Source organism: Teleopsis dalmanni, chromosome 2, assembly GCF_002237135.1.
Source record: "Teleopsis dalmanni isolate 2A chromosome 2, ASM223713v2, whole genome shotgun sequence".
Lineage (NCBI taxonomy): Eukaryota > Metazoa > Arthropoda > Insecta > Diptera > Diopsidae > Teleopsis > Teleopsis dalmanni.
This window is the reverse complement of record NC_051847.1, coordinates 36,525,843-36,542,223: the sequence shown is the minus strand read 5'-3', so window position 1 is coordinate 36,542,223 and position 16,381 is coordinate 36,525,843. Positions and strand designations below refer to the sequence as shown.

Here is a 16,381-nt window from a genome sequence, read left to right as displayed (position 1 = left end):
ATAAAAATACAGAAGCCATGCTGAGCAAAAAGCAATAGCGCAATCTATAGTGGCATATGCTGCACTAGTATCAACCCCATAGCTCTGCGAGACACACTGGGCTAATATCCAAGCAAATCCAAATTCACCACCTCGCTCTTCAACTATTAACTATCTTGTTAACTAACGTTCTGCGGAGTCTAGAATGCTCCAACCTCAATCTGCATATTCTCAAAACAATATTTTTTGTGTCACGAAGTTGAACATTTAAACGGCATTTCCTTCCACCACAACGTGAAGGAAGGAGAAACCTTGTTTAACCGACCTTTTGACGCAATGGCCAGATTTCTCCGTCTTGACTCGAGTTAACTCCAATTTCCACCAATCCTCAACTAACCTCTTCTCCCTTATTACCCTTGCCTCTACCTTCAAACCATCCACATCCTACCCCAAGTATTCGTCTTGTCAAACCTTTTTGCTTTTTACCTAGTTCGAGTGAGTTACAATAACAGGAGAAACGACCTCGTCGTAACATAGGTCGAGGTGTATTTTCGTATCACTCTCACTGCAACGGAGATAACAACAATGAGCTTCCGCCCTCCAGAGCATCCACTTCGTGACCATTGTAGTTTAACAGCAACGTTTTAAACAGTCTCACCTGATATTTCTGGGTTTTGAAAGACGTATCCTTCATGCAGCAAGAACTGCCTATGCTCAATTGACGTTAGCAACAGTTCCCTATCACTCATAAATACGTCCATTTTCAATGTGTGCCGCAACTACTACTCTACTTCATATGACGCACATCTTCTCCATGTGACGTCTCTTATCTATTCTCTTTTCCAACTGCACACATAAATTTGACCCCAATTGAGATTGATGAGATCCACCCTTTCATGTTATCTGCTAACAGTTCCCAGCACGTAACAACAACATGATCCGTTCTATTACGGTCGCTAGATTCTTTCACCTGCAACCCAAATTAACATAACGTACAGATAAAGGCTCAATATTGCTATCTGTATATCTCTTTGGAATAAAGATGAAAATATCTTGAAGTGAAAAATTCCTAAGTGTCAGTGTTCAGTATTCCTCTTCCGACTCAGTTTAAAACCAAAAAGTTACAAAGAATCTAATAACTAGCATTTAAATGATAGTTTGATCGAATGAATGACTATTATGGACAGAGATCTCATTCATCAATTTAGACAGACCTATCTTGTTAACCTGACTTATTAAAAAAAACGTATTTGCCTAAAGTAAACCTATCGAACTATCGATTTTTAAGATAAAAACTAGTAACGTAACATTATATTATAATATTATTATAAAACATATTTTTGATATAAGGATTATTAATATAAAAAAGTAAAAATTAAACATAGTCTGGTATATTAACTGCACATAATAAAGTAACCGGCTACTTTTAAGCAAATATTTTTTAAGTTATTAACAACTATTTTAATACTTATTTCTTTGAGGAACGGCCTCTACGTATTTTTGGTTCCGGTGTTATTGATCTAACATCCGCATCATTATTCTCCAACTCTCTGAGTGTGCGTTTCTTGGCTTTTTTATTAATTTTTTCTACGTTTTTCATTAATTGAGAAACTGAATTTCTATCACTTTCATTTTCCAAAATAATTGCATTATCCGGAGTTATACAATCTTCCTCATTATTATCCTGATTATCAGTACTGGAGCGCTTCGTTTGTCTACCCGTAGTTTTTTTATTAGCTTGAGTATTGGATTGTTTTTTTTTATCATTGTCACTGCTCTGCTTACGACTTGGAACATTTTTCTTCGTTTTGACATTTTTATTGGACTTTTCAGTTGTTTTCTTAATGGGTTTTTCAACGGTTTTTTTAACAGTAGTTTCAACATCTGCATCCGCTTCTGAATTCTCTTCTTCTTCTTCATTATCATTATCATCTGTCATATCTTCTTCATATATATTGGTTTCTTCACTTTCATACTGTTCACTACCAACTGTTTCAATATCGCTGCTGTGAGAAAGTGTGCGCTCGATTGCCTCTTTTAAACGTTTGGTATTTATACGAAAATCATGTACGGAACCAATATGCAGAAAGCTGGCCAAACGATCATTTGTTTTTTTAGCCAATAGAATGACGTGTTTATTGAAATTCTCGACACAGAGAATAACCTTAGGCACAAGTTTAGTTTCACGTAAAACTTTACTTTTCTCACTTTGTGGATTTGATTTCTTATGTTCTCGCTCACTGCCAAGTATATTTGCTTCCAAATATGTTATGAGTTCGTAGATATTTTTTGGTAATGACCTTCCCATGGCATGTACTAACGCATCGAATCTGTAAAGATATTATTTATCAGTACTAGGTTTTAGTAAGAACTTAAGTTCACTCACTTAGCATTCTGTACGGAATGTTTGGTTGTCATACCACAACTTAGAAAATGTTTTGTTAAGTTCTTCAAACAAATGAAATGCTGCATTAAAAGCTTTAACAGAGTGTCCATACACACACCTAAAGGTATGGTTATGTTGGTTAACTTTAACAGTGTTTGCGATATATGCATTAACTGTGAACATATTGAACGCTCCAATTTACGCAAGGCAGCTAGATTAACATCCCGATCTTCTTCTGGTATGATGCGAATCTTATAGCTTGAATTATTCGCTTTAAGGATGAAGTAATCAACATTCTCGATCTGCTTACGTACAGCTGCACATAAATAAACAAAGCAAGACTCAAAACTGCTACTCGTAATGGACTTTAGTTTATAAGTATTTTGTGTAGGACCCTCCTATAAGGCACCAAAACAATAAAAATTAAATGAATAAAAAAATCACATAATATTTCTTATAAATATTGCATACATCTTCGTCCTCATCCTCTTCTTCATCCATGGTACCAATAATTTTTCCTAATTGATGTGCGATTTTATTGAAGAAAGCACCGGAATGTGTTTTTTGCCTTTGTGTAAAAAGCAATTTATGTATCAAACTTAATTCTTTCGTCTGCACTTCATATTTTTTACAGAAATTCATTAGCCAAGTATATGACTCTGTCGTCATACGATCAGAGAACGACAGATTATCATAAAGCACTTCCAAACTTTGTAATAAAGCACAGACTAGTTTTTGCGCAATTGGTTCCTTATTTTTCTCCTGCTGTGTAGCTGCATTTTCCTGCATAAAATGATCAACAGTTTTATGCAGCGTTGCAATAATTTGTTCCGCGTGACTTGCAGAACAAAACTCTAAAATTGATTAAAATATTATTTATTTATTTATCATTATTTCATTGATATGCTATTAAAGATACGTACCTAATCCTCTAATGAAATTGTCATTAAACTTTGCTTTGTAGACAGTGTTCGCAGTGATGATACATTCCTTAAAACATTCTGCAGCTAGTACAGCACTTTTCTCATCAAAGTTTTGTGATAAGTCTGCTAAACGTTTTATACAACGCTCATAAACCACTTTTGTAATATCGGTTAAATATTTCAAAGTACGTTTACTATGCGCTAATTGTTTGTAAACTGGTTCCAGACGTATACCTTCTACTTTCAAAGTTGCAACTTCTAAAACGTAGCGCACTATTAAAGGATTGCTGCGTAGTGATGAAGTATTTGCTGAAGAAGCAAAAGGCACTATATCTCTAAATGTATAGGTAAATAGTTAAGATAAATTCTAAGATAAATTATCTTAAGATAAATTCTTTTTTCTAAATAAGATAAATTGTAATTTAAAAGTACTAATAAGTAAGATATCAATGTTAGTTGCCACAGTGTGATGTCCTTTCTTCACTTTGTGAAATGTTGCAGTAAACACTAAGCACAAGCTAGAGGAACAATCCAGATACAGAGTTATACTATAAGGTAATGACTTACTACCACTGTCATTGGCTGGATTCAATATCTTTGGCTGGATATCCCTTTCGACCTTGCTTCTGCGCTAACCACTGTAATTCTTTCGTGAATCCTTCTTACTGTCTGACTTTGATTTGAGGCAGAACGAGATTACTGGGCTTGGGATTTCTATTCTCGTATGATATTAGAAAATCTTCAACAAGTGACAATTTAGTCTTTATTTAATAAGCTGAGTATTTTGTGTTCAGTTAGGATCATAATGCTTCACTCTCTATAAACTTATGGATCACGACTTTGCTTAGATCAACGAGGAAATTTATTCATTATTACGCCAATTTTATCATATACTTTTTCAAGACTATTTTTAAATTCTTCAATGTGTTTTTCTAAATTTTTTTTATCTTCCTTATTAACACTTAACATAATAAACTTTACATAATTTTTTTTGTGTGTGTGTAAGAGTATAGTCAAAAGAAATATTATATTTTTACTTACTCATGTAATAGACGTAAGCACTTTTCTACAATAGCTAAGTCCCAAATATTTTTAGCACCTGTGTTTGCTTTTTTTGAACCAGCATTGTTACCGCTGATATTTATTGTAGTTGCTTCTGAATCATTGGAGACCTTAGCCTTATTACTCTTCTTTGAAGAGCTTGTCTAGAAGTTATTATTTTAAATGTTTACTACAAATTAATAATTTATTTTAAAATGATATTTACCTTTAAAAGATCTATAAGACGTTGGTGTTCCCTGAAGAGTGAAGACAATTTTTTGGCATTATCATTCGTTTGTTGGGAAGTAAGGACCATGTAAGCGATAAGACCTTCAATGAAATTTATTTGTTGTGCGACAATTTCATTTTTATAAGAAGAGTTTGGTGTATTCTAAAATAAAAAATGAAAATACAAAAAAAAAATTTAAAAAACTAAAATAAAAAAAAAATAATAATTAAATAAATAAAACAAATAAATAAGATAATTAAATAAAGTAATGAATAAATATAATTAATAAATTTAATAAATAGATATAATAAATAAATATAATAAATAGATATAGTAAATAAATATAATAAATAAATAAATATAACTAATAAATTTAATAAATAGATATAATAAATAAATATAATAAATAGATATAGTAAATAAATATAATAAATAAATATAATAAATAAATATAATAAACAAATATAATAAATAAATAAATATAATAAATATATAAATATAATAATAAATAATATATTATTTATCTTCTGGAACTTTTTTTAGTTACTTAAAGTGTTTTAAAAAAGGAAACCCCCTTCAAGATCAATATTTTCTTAATTATACAACACATTCTTACAAATTATATAAAGGCTTTAATTATATTACCATCTCCAAATTAAGTGCCTTTGCAATTACATTTTCCACAGATAAGTTTAATAATCGTTTTATTGGGCGTACATCATAATAACTTTCAAATTTTTCAAATACGATTAAAGCATGGCTGAGAAATAGAATAAGACTGCCTAGATTATCCTTTACTATGACGACGTTCTCATCCTCTTCCTGAGATCGCACGATGCAATCAAATTGAACCGTAAATGTGGTAATATCTTCATCATTTGTATTCTCATCGAAAAACGAACGAAAATGCCAATCAATAAATTGTATAATATGTGGTGATAATTTTCCATTTAGCTCAACAGCACGTTGTAAATCTAAAAAGGAATCGAGCATTTAATTAAATTTTAATTTTCAATTAATATTTCAGAAAACTTACTCTCATATAATGTTATCTTAATTTCCAGATTCTCATTAAAGCATTTACTTAATAAACCGATGATTTCCAAAGTCAACATATCAAAATTACGCTGACCACCACTATGACTGCTTAAAATTGCTTGTGACATTAGGGATAAACCTGAAATGCTATGCTGGGTACAACTTGATACACCACTCAGCTGAGAACGATGGGAATTATTGACGTTCAACTGCTTCAGTACCATACAAAACCCATAAACCGCCATCCGACGTATTTTAACGGAACTAAAAAGTTGAGTAGAGGTTTAAAAATTTACTTGATAAATGTGTGAAGGGAGCTAGAACTATACCTTGAATTTATAGCTTTTCGTAATTCATCAATGAAGGCATCACGCACTTGTGCAGACAATTTTAAAACAGGTAATATGAAGCCCATCATACGCATAGATTGTTCCGCTGGTAACTAATGAAAATGTAACCCATTTAAAAATCACAAAATACTTGATATGTTAGAATAGATAATAATGGAAATAGATAATAATAAAATATATAAGTATTCAAGCGCTAAGTATGAAATACATAAGTACAGAATAGATAATATAGTATGAATAATAATAAAATATATGATCATAGAGTAGACCGTAGTATAAACGATAATCGTATAAATATTAATGGAATAGATCATTATAGAATAGATAATAGAATAAATAGTAATAAAATAGATAATAATTGAATAGATAATAATAAAATAGATACTAATAAAACATATGAGAATAGAGTAGACAGTAACAGAATAGATAGTATATATAATGGATAATGGATAGATATATAATGGATAATAGTAGAATAAGTAATAATAAAACAGATGATAATAGAATAAATAGTAAATAATAAAATATATAATACTAGAGTAGATAATAATAGAATTTATAATAGATAATAAGAAAGATAATATAGTAAACGCTTTAATTTGCGTTTACTGGTGTCTAAGAAAGGAAACCTAAAAATATCTCTCATTCATATTTATATTTACTTGAAACAAGGCAAAGCTTTCTAACTATTAATAAAGTTGTAACCTCTTCCATTTCAAACATATATAAATGATTTACATTTATATAGTATGATGTTATATAGTATATTATCTACATTTAAATATCTCATTAAATAATACCGATATCTAAACATCCATTTATATTCTTTTCTAGTATTCTTTAATTATTAGGAAAAACGAGCTTGAACACCATATATAACTTACTAATTCGTTACTAGATTACTACCTACTAAAAATTAAATTAAAACAATAAACACTTACAGATAAGAAAAATCCCATGACATATTTAATAGTCGTAAGACATTCGGATACAGTATAAGTATCTGCAACACTTAACAATGTTAAACATTCTGTAAGGGAAATATTGTTTATTAAATATATATTAAAGTTCATTACTGAACTTACCAGAATATTGATATTGATCCTGTTCAACAACCAACCATTTAGCTATCTTCTCCACTATGCCTTGACCAAATACAAAACGTTTTCGAATAAATCTCGTGAGGAAACCAATTGCTAAACTATGCAGTGTTAGTGCATTTTTCGTTTTTAACAGCACAAATACAAGATTGAGTAAACCTGGTGTTATTATATCCTTGCCATCCTTATTGCGATCAATAAGTACATTAAAAATTTGATCCAAATCAACTTGTTTGCGTTGTAAAGTATCACGACACCAAACTGAATAATCGGCTAAGTTTCGCTCATCTTCGTTACACCTTATAACACCACGTAGAAATTGTAATAATGTAAACATAGACTGATGTGCATCTGGATCACGATTTGCTGAAGCCATTGTCAATATGGCGCTTATGACGAAAGGAGTTAGTATAGTGTCTGGCATGCATTGAAAATTCTATAGAATAAAAAAAAAATACTGAACATTTATATGAACTAATAAAAATATTAATAAAATTGTAAATTGGAATGAGGCTTTTTAGAGGATAGTTTAAGAGACGTATTACGCAGGCAATCAAGTGATCGGGAGTCTCTATCAAGCAATTAATATAATGACAAATACATTAACATGGTTTAGGATTTGGTTGGGTGATAGTAGTGTAAGAATGGAGGTGATTAATTAGGAGTAAGAATTCAGGATAGATTGAAGTTGACCTAGGCCGCAGCAGAAAAACTTAGCCATGTCAACAGAGAAGATTAAATGAATGTCGATCACTGCATTTGCTGTTTTTGTTACTCGCTGGGATCTGATTGTAAAATTTCTTTAGGAGGTAGTGAACGGCACTTGGTCGTCGTGGTTGGCGAGTGGCTTTGAGACGTAGATCCGACCATTTTTGGAACCATCACCGCATTTGTAGCTACATTCAATGCTTACACTTTTTTAATTTACATTAAAAGCAAGAAATAAAGAGACGGTGGACCACATGCTTTTAAGTTTTTAACTGACATTGAAAGCAGCAAGATTAGTGATGAACAACAATTATTTGATCGCCTGCGTAACTGAGTCTTAGTGAAGTGTGGTTTCAATCACAATGTTATTTACTGCGTTTATTCACCTTTAAGGCGATTATAACTTGCTGTTCGCTCATTTTATATTGTGTACAATAGTTCAAATGATGTAAGATAGTTTCCTCTGCTTCGCGTAGTTCTTTATCAGAAAACTCATCTAAAATTAAATCGGTTTAATAATATTTTAAAAGTATTAAATAAATGTTATATCTAAAAACGATACTGCTTGAAGATCTTGAACACTATGGAGTATCGATGTAACAATATATATACCTACCAATGCTATCAAAATCGGTGCTATTACTATTCATATCAGCAAATAACTTTTTATAATAATATCGATGAAAATATTTCTCCAAGCCTATAATTGGTATTATTATTTCTGATGCTGTTTTGCACATAAAAAACAATTGATAGGATAAAGCTGGTAATTCCATTGGAGAAACACTTTGTATCACACCAGAAAATTTATTTAAAATCAAAACAGTTTCTGTGTTAGTGAGATTTAAATTCCTAACAACATAATAAACTTATTAAAAGTTCATATTAGATATACAATTCATTAATAACTACCGGAACATAGCAGCAACTGGTGTAAGTACTTCCTTAGGCCAACGCATTGTAGTAAGATTTTGTACTGTTTGTTGGCGATACTCAGCACCACTCATGCTTATCGCATTTACGCTTAGACGTGGTTGTTCTGCCAATATATTCAATGTTTCTGGTAATAAATCTTTCCAGCTATTATATAAAGAAAATAGATTTATTAAGTGTGTAATATATGTGTCAACCCAGCTCATATTTACCCCACACATTTTGGATCACCCGTACGTAAACTATCTAATGAGTGTTCCAAAATGTCTATCAGTTCATTATTGTCGAATGTATTTAAATCTTGACAAAGACGTGTTATCAGATCATAAGTTTGTTTAGTGCTCAACTCCACGTTTAATAGACCATCCAAGAAGCACTTAACACAAGCGAAACGTTTCTCTTTCGCTTCGAAGTTGTTGAGGTCGAAGCTTTGCAGTAAGTAATTCCAGAAACTAGTGCAATCATTTCGTCCAAATTTAGCTTTTAGTACAACAGTTAACTATTTGTTATAAAATAAATACGATCAATTAACAAATTATTATAATAATTTTAGTTTATTTCCCTTTTTCACTCACCTCTTTGGCACTAGTTTTTTTAATAATGTTTTGCAGTTCTTCTAAGTTGTTCTTTTCGCCAAAGGATATGATTTTCGCTTCTAAACTTTTGTTATTCATTTTTTTCACTGTATTTCAAATAATTTTTGCATTAAACAACATTAATTATTAAAAATTGTAAAAATATTGCGAATATTTTGAAATATTTTAAGCGCGCATACAATAACAAAACCTCGAAGTTTGCTGTCTAATTGCCGGCCGTACTGTCTTATCAACAATGGTCTAAATTTCAAGGTGTTTTTTTTTTGTTAGCAGATTAGTTGATATATGTAATTGTAAGCTAATTATATATCTTGATTTATAACAAATACTGTTATTTATTTATATACACCTTATGAAAATGTGCATATATCTACATTACACCAATTTCAATTGTTTATATTGAGTGCGAATCTGCCACATCTTAGTGGTACTGTTTTATCGACACATTGTAGTACTTCCTTTAATTTTAAAAAACAATATAAGCAATATTAATATATCTCATATAACAATTGACAAACAGAATCATAATATAATGTTAATGTTTTCAAAGCAATCATCAATATAATCGAGTTATACGCCAAATACAGCTAAAATTTTTTGTTGCCTATCGTGGACGCAAAAACTAAACGAAGTAAAGATTAATGACAATAGCTTTTAATAAATATTTTTTAGATTTAGATTTTAAAATCTTAATTTTTAATTATAAATAAATTTCATTAAGGCCGTATGCGAGTTATAGTAAATTGAGGTAAAGTAAATTGAAATTTCCTAGGGATTTTTTGCACTGCAATTATGTAAATATATATATATTTATTGCACTTATATATTATTTTTCCGTAAGAGTTTTCAAATTTATTTATTAAACACCTTATAATATTTTCACAATGGTAACATTTAATTTACCTGATTTTTATCTAATTTGCCCTACTCGAAATTCTGGTAAATACCAACATTTGCTGTCATACCGACATAATTTACTATTTCCCTCAGTTTACCATCAATTTACTCGAACTCACACACGACCTTAATATATCAATCACATTTAATATTTATGCTTAATTTGGGAAAGATATGTTACAAATAATTTACTAAAATATATAATTCAATATAATTGTGAAAATATAGTGGGAAATCCTATTGAAAAACAAATTTAAACTTTGAAGAATAAATTACTTTTCGTTTGAGTATCTTTTATATCTTTTTCATTTAATAAAAGCGAATATTTAAAATTATTGTTCTAAATATTAAAAATTATTAAATTCACGTGCAATAAATATGAATTTTATATAATAGATAATTTTTTAAGAAATTTTTTATTTGTTAATATCTTGTTTATAATATGAAATGCACTTTACTATTAATTTTTTTTAGGGGTTAGTCACCTGACCTGTAATCTATTGTGAACATAATACAATTTATGCAATAATATCAATTATAATTATGAGTAATATAATAAAATATATATTATATGTTAAAAAAACAAATATAATGCTTTTAAGAAAGAAGTTAATTTATGACACAGCCGTATAAAATAATTTAAGCAATTTCTTAGAAATGCTACTACAATCAGCTGATTTTCGCGCGATTGTGAATGCAATTGTAGAAGAAGAGGCAATATTTATGTTTAAGATTGTTGGATAAATTAAGATAAATAAAAAGAAATTTTCGGCATATTTCAAATTAATAAATTAATAAAATATGTTGCTAAGCATACGAAAAATAGCTGAGTATTTTTAGAAAGGAAGTTAATAGCCGCAGTAGCGTGCATAGGCTGCCTGAATTTGGTTATAGTTCGCGTGGACTTCTTGGTAAATAAATATTAATAAGTTATTAAATTTCTTCACATTACAAAAATATAACTATTTTTTGTATTAAAGAAGGGAGCATATGAAGAAGCCATGGTGGGCAGCAGCGAGACCCTGATAAAAATACCAGCAAATACCAATGGGACAAGTACCATGAGCAGTTACTTCCGTAACTTTCGTGTGTACAAACTAATTTTATTAATACTATTTATGCTAGTACTACTGCCATTAATTGCACACCGCAAACTGCTAAATGTAAGCATAACAACGAAGATACAAATTTATGCCAATATAACATTTAACAATTTATAGCCCGAAAATGATGTACCTACATCAGATGCGCTGCGGCGTCGTCCCCTATTGGATGCGTATGAGGATTTCAGTTCAATGCGTGCTAGTGAGCTTAAAATGCGCATTGAAGAAATGTTAAGAATAAAAGTAAGTTTACATTTAAATTTATTTTATAAAATTAATTATTGGATGTGTTGAAACAGAATACAGTCTCGATTGAATTACGTGAACTTGAATCTCGTCGGCAAAAATTACAATCCGACATTGGCCAATATAATCAAAAAATTGAAGATCTCAAACAGGAGCTGCTGCGTGAACAAACAGAACTGGAACGCTTGAAAATATCTGTAGAACAAGCGCAAGTTGCGCAACGTGAAGCTGTGCAGCGTAACACACCAGATTTGGCACTACCGCGAACGCTTTATCCGAATGCATTGCCACGTAAAATGCCGCCTATAAGTACAGCTATCTCCCACAGTTGTGAAATGCACAATTGTTTCGATCACTCACGTTGTAGTTTAACATCAGGATTTCCCGTCTACTTATACGATCCGGACAGTTATAGTGTCTTGCGTTCTGGTTACGATATCGATGGCTTTCTCAAAACAACCATAAAACAAACACTTGGTTATAACGCACACATTGTGCGTGATCCCAAGCTGGCTTGTATATATTTAGTGTTAGTTGGGGAGGCACTTTTGGAAAATAATTTAATAAAGAATAATCGCTACGCAGCTGAGGAAGAGGAACACAAGGCTATTGTGTTACCACTGCCTGAAGCAATTGATATGCAACGCTTGTATCGTTTACCATTCTGGGGTGGCGATGGACGTAATCATGTGCTTTTGAATTTAGCACGTCGCGATCTCAACTCGAAAGGTACTAACGTATTGTTGAATCAGAATACTATGCGTGCCATTGTTGTACAATCCTCATTCGAACTCTCACAATTTCGTACCAATTATGATTTAATAGTACCGCCAATATTGGGACCACCTGGTGGCGATGTCTGGCAAGAATGTTCTACTATGGTACCAGCTAGACGCAAATATTTGCTAACATTTCAGGGTGAACTACGTCCGCTTGATGTGGCAATAAAATCACATCCTTTAGATGATTTTATACTGGAACATTTGACTGATATGTCTAAGGGTTCTACACAAGATAAATTCCTTTTACAGTTTCAATGTGTGCCCGCAACTGAGCAATTAGATGAAAACTCTGTAGTAGATTGGGCATTATGTGGCACAGATTCTTCACGTAAGTCCATTTTAAGAGAATCTACTTTTGCGCTCGTTTTACCACCACTAGAGCAACGTGTTAGTTCTACTTTAATGTTAGCGCGCTTATATGAAGCCTTACGCTCGGGTGCTATACCTGTTATATTGGGTGCAGATGAAATACGACTTCCTTACGCCGAGACGATAGACTGGCGGCGTGTTGCTATACTCTTACCTAAAGCACGCATCACTGAATTACATTTTCTCCTACGTGCAGTACAGGACAGTGATTTATTATTGATGCGCCGCCATGGTCGCTTGATATGGGAACGCTATCTTAGTTCAGTACAAGCAACCGTGGATACTATTATAGCCAGCTTACGTGACCGTTTGGGCATACCGCCAAGACCAGTGCCGCCGATTGTTGCACAAAGTGTTTTCAATAACACATTTATTCCATTAAAATCTGATCCACCTGTTGGCATGGATACAGAACCTGAAGAATCACTTGGTCCTATTGAGCCACCATATCCTAGTCCAGCTTTTAGACGCAACTACACCATACTACGCATACAATCTCGTGAAGCATGGAACGAATGGGTAGGTTTTTATGCATATAAATAAAATAATGAAAAAAAATAAATAAAATTATAATTAATTGCAGGCGGATCCATTTTATATGTATCCACAATTACCCTTCGATCCAGTTTTACCATCTGAAGCCAAATTTCTTGGTTCACATATGGGATTTCGACCAATTGGTAAAGGCAGTGGTGGTGCTGGTAAAGAATTCAGCGAAGCACTCGGTGGCAATTATCCACGCGAGCAATTCACTATTATCATATTAACTTATGAACGTGAACAGGTTTTGATGGACTCTTTGGGCAGACTTTATGGACTGCCATATCTGCATAAAGTGGTTGTTGTATGGAACTCACCAAAGCCACCATTAGATGATTTACGTTGGCCAGATATTGGTGTACCAGTAGCTGTGGTACGTGCACCACGTAACTCGCTAAACAATCGTTTCCTACCATTCGATGTTATTGAAACCGAAGCCGTACTCTCAGTGGATGATGATGCACATCTCCGACATGATGAAATACTATTCGGTTTTCGCGTTTGGCGTGAACATCGTGATCGTGTAGTCGGTTTTCCGGGTCGCTTTCACGCTTGGGATCTGAACACGAATCAAAATTGGAATTATAATTCAAATTATAGCTGTGAGCTGAGCATGGTGCTAACTGGTGCTGCATTCATACATAAATACTATATGTATTTATATACTTATCACTTACCTCAGGCTATACGCGATAAAGTCGATGAATATATGAATTGCGAGGATATCGCAATGAACTTTTTAGTTTCACACATCACACGCCAACCACCTGTGAAAGTCACATCACGTTGGACATTCCGTTGCCCTGGTTGCCCAGTTTCGCTAAGCGAAGATGATACGCACTTTCAGGAGCGACACAAATGTATAAATTTCTTTACACAGGTGAGGGGTTGGTTTATAATTTAATTAGTAAATTTTACTTTAATTTAAATGGTATTAAAAGTGTAAGATTAGGTTATGTTATACCAGCGATCCAAAGAATTTCTCTGAATTTTCATTCAGAATAATGTTTTTTAAGCTCTTTTTGTAAAGACAAATTAAGATAACACAAAATTCAATATTGTAGTTATTGCCACAGAAGACGTCTTCAATCTCGAAATATCACTCATGCTACCCTACCATTAAATTGGAACAAACTTTAATCGATAAATTTATCTTATATTTACTTTACATTTTTAATGAAACTTCTTTTCAGGTTTTTGGCTATACTCCACTGCTGAGCACACAATATCGAGCTGATTCAATACTCTTTAAAACGCGAATACCACACGACAAACAAAAATGTTTCAAATACATATAATTTTTTTATATATGTAATATATCATATTTGTTTTGATTTAGTATATAGTTTTTTATACATTTTTATATATTGACTGCTATCTATGCTAAGTAGGATATACTATAAAATCGTTGCTTTCAAATAGCTGGAGTTAGAGAGGGAAGTTTTTAGTGGCACACAACTTTCCCAATGTAACCGAAATAGAATACGAGTATATAATGAAATATGTATATTGTATGTAAAGCAATTTTAATATTAATTATTTTTGTACTTAGAGCACATGTTCACGAGTTTATATATAACACATACAGGAAAGATAAATTTATCTATCACCTTACATTATATATAGATAACCACAAAGTTTGTTACATCCAATAATTAAGAAAGCACTATAATTTTTATATATGTTATGCAAAATGTGTCATATTAGTTTATATAGCTTTAATTTGTATAGAAGATTTAGTTAAGTTTATTACCTATGTTATATAAATAATAATTTGTATGTTAATATTTAAGTAGAAAATACTAAAAAAAAAATTAAATATAATTGGGTAAATATTAAACAGATATAATTCATTGTTTTAGCTGTCCTATATACCATTTATTTTAATTATTACATATTAAATATTTACTACATTAATTTGTATTTTACACTTTTAAAATATATAAATGTATATATATTACCTAACACACAAGATCTACTTTGATCGTAGAGCTCCGCTTAGTTGGCGAATTAACTGTTAGAAATCCTGTAAACGTCCAACCTAATATATGTATTATGTCTATATATAATTGAAGTATATTTCTCTTTTATATACATAGATGACCACCCTATTGGCACTGTGTGTATATACTGAAACTGTAGCATACATCAGGCATACATGTAGATCCACTGACGTCGGATTGAACAGTCCGTGAAAAAAAAAATAAAAAGTTCTGTCTGAGAAATAAAGCTTTAAGCATTCCCTAAATTCGCTAAAATATCTACTACAAATTTTACAAAAAAGTAAAACTGTATCTGGTATCGCTATGGACCAAAAGGTCTATTAGTGGTTTGTAGTCAAACAGGTTAACCTAATCTATATATATAGATATTTCATATATGAATATAATATTATATACATTTATATATATTTTGAAGATCTAAATTCTAAACAACGATTAGGTCTAATGTTGCGGTAAGAACGTTTAGCTGATAATTCCAATAAAGCTTCAAATGCAGGCCTAAATCCTTAAATATAAATTATAATTAAGTGTATTTTAATATGATTTTTTCTCCCTTTATTAATAACCTTTAACAAATGTGTATATAAATGTGATGTGACTATGAAAATAAAATGTATAAATAAAATAAACTAATAATGCATGAAATGTGTCAAAATATTCTTTTCTATTATTTTGATATCAAAGGAAACCACGCCTTAGCTTACTTGGGTCCATAACAAATATGCTGACAACTGAACTCTGATTAGTTACTGGTATCTTAACTGGAAATAAAAGTTAATAAAGCACACACCTATTAAAATTTCAAGTAAAGGATGCTGACACCGACCGATTAAAAAACAATCTAAAACCATCAACCTTGTTTATTGCTTTTCTATGATTATTAGGAATCAGTCTTAATAGCTTTATCCAATATTCATTCAATTAAAAGCAACAGAAAGAAGATTTATATATAGCCTTGATTTACATTATGTTTTTATATTCAGGGCTAGCACAAAGTTCTTCTCTGTTAGTCACGCTGTTAGAAATCATGAGGCCTGGATTGTTGTTTATGTGGTAACCCACTAGGACCTAAAAGCAGATAACTTAAAGGTTTTACAATACGAATACATAGTTAAAGATGTGAATGGATGATGTTAGGGAGGAAAGAAATAAGAGAAA

General features: G+C 31.4%; 2 protein-coding genes across 2 annotated transcripts; one reads left to right on the top strand and one right to left on the bottom strand.

The window, feature by feature from the left end:
- Positions 1 to 1,344: 1,344 nt before the first annotated feature.
- On the bottom strand, positions 1,345 to 9,677 carry LOC119679426 (Fanconi anemia group I protein). Its single transcript, XM_038091775.1, has 16 exons — positions 9,263 to 9,677; positions 8,900 to 9,186; positions 8,667 to 8,834; positions 8,371 to 8,606; positions 8,141 to 8,250; positions 7,032 to 7,482; positions 6,888 to 6,976; positions 5,926 to 6,038; positions 5,595 to 5,860; positions 5,204 to 5,532; positions 4,556 to 4,720; positions 4,330 to 4,493; positions 3,289 to 3,623; positions 2,837 to 3,219; positions 2,366 to 2,763; positions 1,345 to 2,309 (listed from the first exon to the last, which is right to left on the bottom strand). Exons 1-16 carry the CDS (start codon positions 9,359 to 9,361, stop codon positions 1,448 to 1,450), a joined length of 4,455 nt encoding a protein of 1,484 aa, XP_037947703.1. The 5' UTR covers positions 9,362 to 9,677; the 3' UTR covers positions 1,345 to 1,447.
- A 1,237-nt stretch (positions 9,678 to 10,914) lies between these two features.
- Positions 10,915 to 15,828, top strand: LOC119679817 (exostosin-3). The gene is made up of 6 exons (XM_038092376.1): positions 10,915 to 11,091; positions 11,161 to 11,343; positions 11,401 to 11,526; positions 11,583 to 13,199; positions 13,264 to 14,100; positions 14,414 to 15,828. Exons 2-6 carry the CDS (start codon positions 11,182 to 11,184, stop codon positions 14,516 to 14,518), a joined length of 2,847 nt encoding a protein of 948 aa, XP_037948304.1. The 5' UTR covers positions 10,915 to 11,091; positions 11,161 to 11,181; the 3' UTR covers positions 14,519 to 15,828.
- The last annotated feature ends 553 nt before the right edge of the window (positions 15,829 to 16,381 follow it).

Excerpts from the sequence above, each read along its gene's own strand:
- LOC119679426 (XM_038091775.1), bottom strand. The coding sequence starts at position 9,361 with ATGAATAACAAAAGTTTAGAAGCGAAAATCATATCCTTTGGCGAAAAG. Across the intron at positions 8,607-8,666 it reads CCAGTTGCTGCTATGTTCCG|GAATTTAAATCTCACTAACA; the intron begins GTAGTTATTAAT and ends TTATGTTGTTAG. Across the intron at positions 5,533-5,594 it reads TAAGATAACATTATATGAGA|ATTTACAACGTGCTGTTGAG; the intron begins GTAAGTTTTCTG and ends ATTCCTTTTTAG.
- LOC119679817 (XM_038092376.1), top strand. The coding sequence starts at position 11,182 with ATGGTGGGCAGCAGCGAGACCCTGATAAAAATACCAGCAAATACCAAT. Across the intron at positions 13,200-13,263 it reads GTGAAGCATGGAACGAATGG|GCGGATCCATTTTATATGTA; the intron begins GTAGGTTTTTAT and ends AATTAATTGCAG. Across the intron at positions 14,101-14,413 it reads GTATAAATTTCTTTACACAG|GTTTTTGGCTATACTCCACT; the intron begins GTGAGGGGTTGG and ends ACTTCTTTTCAG.